At 48.2% G+C, this 2,500-nt stretch overlaps 1 protein-coding gene across 1 annotated transcript in view; it reads left to right on the forward strand.

Moving 5' to 3' along the window:
• LOC113812707 (homeobox protein ceh-10-like) overlaps positions 1 to 2,500 on the forward strand; it is a 43,653-nt gene that overhangs the window by 4,932 nt on the left and 36,221 nt on the right. Inside the window, exon 2 of the mRNA XM_070121449.1 lies at positions 2,272 to 2,398. Coding sequence (XP_069977550.1) covers positions 2,272 to 2,398 — 127 coding nt within the window. The remainder of the gene's footprint in view (positions 1 to 2,271; positions 2,399 to 2,500) is intronic.

The following is a 2,500-nucleotide window of genomic DNA, read 5'->3' on the forward strand; positions in this document are numbered from 1 at the left end:
TGGAGGTGCGAAGAGAACGCGAGGTTATCTGTGGAGTTTGAGGAATATTGAGAGGTGGATGGAGATGCGAGGAGAGGTGGAGGAGGGTGTAGAGGAGATGAGGAAGGAGAAGTGCGAACGAGAGAAACGTAGGCGTTAGCAAATGATGATTATTAGGTCGTTGAGTGGTTTCGAACGCGGTCACGCTACTCGAACGGCTCTCCCGCGTTCGTGGATTCAACCGCATCCGAATCCGTGATTTGTATACCCACGTTCTTTCTGACATACAATCCGCATTCACAAATACAATGAGCACAATCGAACCAACAAAAAAAAAAATTAAAAAGACGCCGACAAAAACACAAGGAACTTATCAAAACAAAACAAAACAAAAAAGTACATTTACGCGGGAACAACACACGACGCCTTCGCTCGCCGCCTCTCGCTCTTCATTTTTTTCTTAACAGTCTCTCGCCTTAACCACAATGAATAAAACATGAATAGCATCGGAAACCAATAGGTGAGCAATAGAGAGATTCATCCTAAAGAGATTCATCGTCGGAATATATTTTATCTCACATGAGGGGGATGATGTAAAAAGAAATACTTATCATTGTTGTTTTTTCTCTTTTTTTGGCGGGAAAAACATCATGATGTAAAAATAAATATTTATCGTTGTTTTTTTGGCGGGAAAAATCATCATCATTCGGTTTTGTATGATTTAGTTATATTTGATATTGATCATTGTTGTTTTTCTCCTTTTTGGGCGGGAAAACATAATGATGTAAAAAGAAATATTTATCATTGTTGTTGTTTTCTTTTTCTTTTTGGGCGGGAAAATCATCATCATTCGGTTTTATATGATAGTTATATTTGACAGATTTTTTAACACAAAGAAACGAAGGTATATGGATATGATGTGCCGAATAAGCTATTTTTTTTTATTTCTTTCTTTCTTCTTCCTCCTTCTCTTCCCCTTTACTCTCTCCTCACCGTTATCCTCTCTCAAACACCCACAGCAAAATCTATGTACATTCTATATAGGAAAAAAATATATATAAATAGATCACCCTAGAATCTGTCTCACATCATTCACGATCACTTTCATCATCCTTAATTTTCTCATCATTATCATCATCACTATTATCATTATCATCACTATCATCACCATCTTTAATTCTATCATCTTTATTTCCATCACTATCGCCATTATCATGATCGTCCTTAATTCTATCATCATTATTACCATCACTATCATCATAACAATCATCATCCTTAATTTTACCGTCATTATTACCATCACCATCATCATCATCCTTAATTTTATCATTATTACCATCATCCACACTCTCATCCTCTCATTACCGAAATCACCCCCATTACCAATAGCCCTCATTACCACCCCCCACCCCCACCATCCCCTCTCACCCCCTACTAGCCCCCTCTCTTATCCCCAACTAACCCCCCCCCCCCTCTTCTCCTCCTGCAGCCTGGACCATATTCACACCCCACACCACCCACCACTCTCACCCCCTCTCTCACCTCCCTCTCTCTTCTCCTCCTTGCAGCCGGTCCATATTCACTTCCCCCCACACCCCACACCATCCCCTCTCACACCCTCGCTCACCCCCTACTAACCCCCTCTCTCCCCCAACTAACCCCCTCCTCATCCTAGCAGCCGGACCATATTCACCCCCCATCCCCTCTCACCCCCACTCACCCCTCACTAACCCCCCTCTCTCACCCCCTCTCTCAGCCGGACCATATTCACCCCACACCCCTCACCATCCCCTCTCACCCTCCTCTCTCACCCCCAACTAACCCCCCTTCTTCTCCTTGCAGCCGGACCATATTCACCCCCCACCCCTCACACCCCCTCTCACCCCCCTCTCTCACCCCCTCTTCTCACCCCCTACCCCCTCTCTCTCACCCCCAACTAACCCCCCCCCCCCCCCTTCTCTTCTTGCAGCCGGACCATATTCCCTTCCCCCCGACACCCCACACCCCCACCAACCCCTCTCACCCCCTCTCACCCCCATCCCTCCACCCCTCTCTCACCCCCACTAACCCCTCCTCTCTCACCCCCAACTAACCCCCCTTCTTCTCCTTGCAGCCGGACCATATTCACTTCCCCTCACCCCACACCCCCACCATCCCCCTCTCACCCCCACACCCCACCATCCCTCTTCTTCCAGCCGGACCATACCTTCCCCCCACCCCCTCTACCCCCACTCCCCACCATCCCTTCTCACCCCCAACTAACCCCCCCCTTCTCTTCTCTTCTTCTTGCAGCCGGACCATATTCACTTCCTTCCAGCTGGAGGAACTCGAGAAAGCCTTCAAGGAATCCCACTATCCGGACGTTTACGCGAGAGAAATGCTGTCCCTCAAGACCGACCTTCCCGAAGACCGGATACAGGTGAGTGGGTGGCCGGATAAGGGTGGTGAGGTGTGGGGGGGGGGGAGGTGTTGGGTGTGGGGGGGGGAGGTGGTGAGGTGGATGGTGTGGTGTGGGTGGTGT

This window comes from Penaeus vannamei, chromosome 4, assembly GCF_042767895.1.
Source record: "Penaeus vannamei isolate JL-2024 chromosome 4, ASM4276789v1, whole genome shotgun sequence".
NCBI classification, from domain to species: domain Eukaryota; kingdom Metazoa; phylum Arthropoda; class Malacostraca; order Decapoda; family Penaeidae; genus Penaeus; species Penaeus vannamei.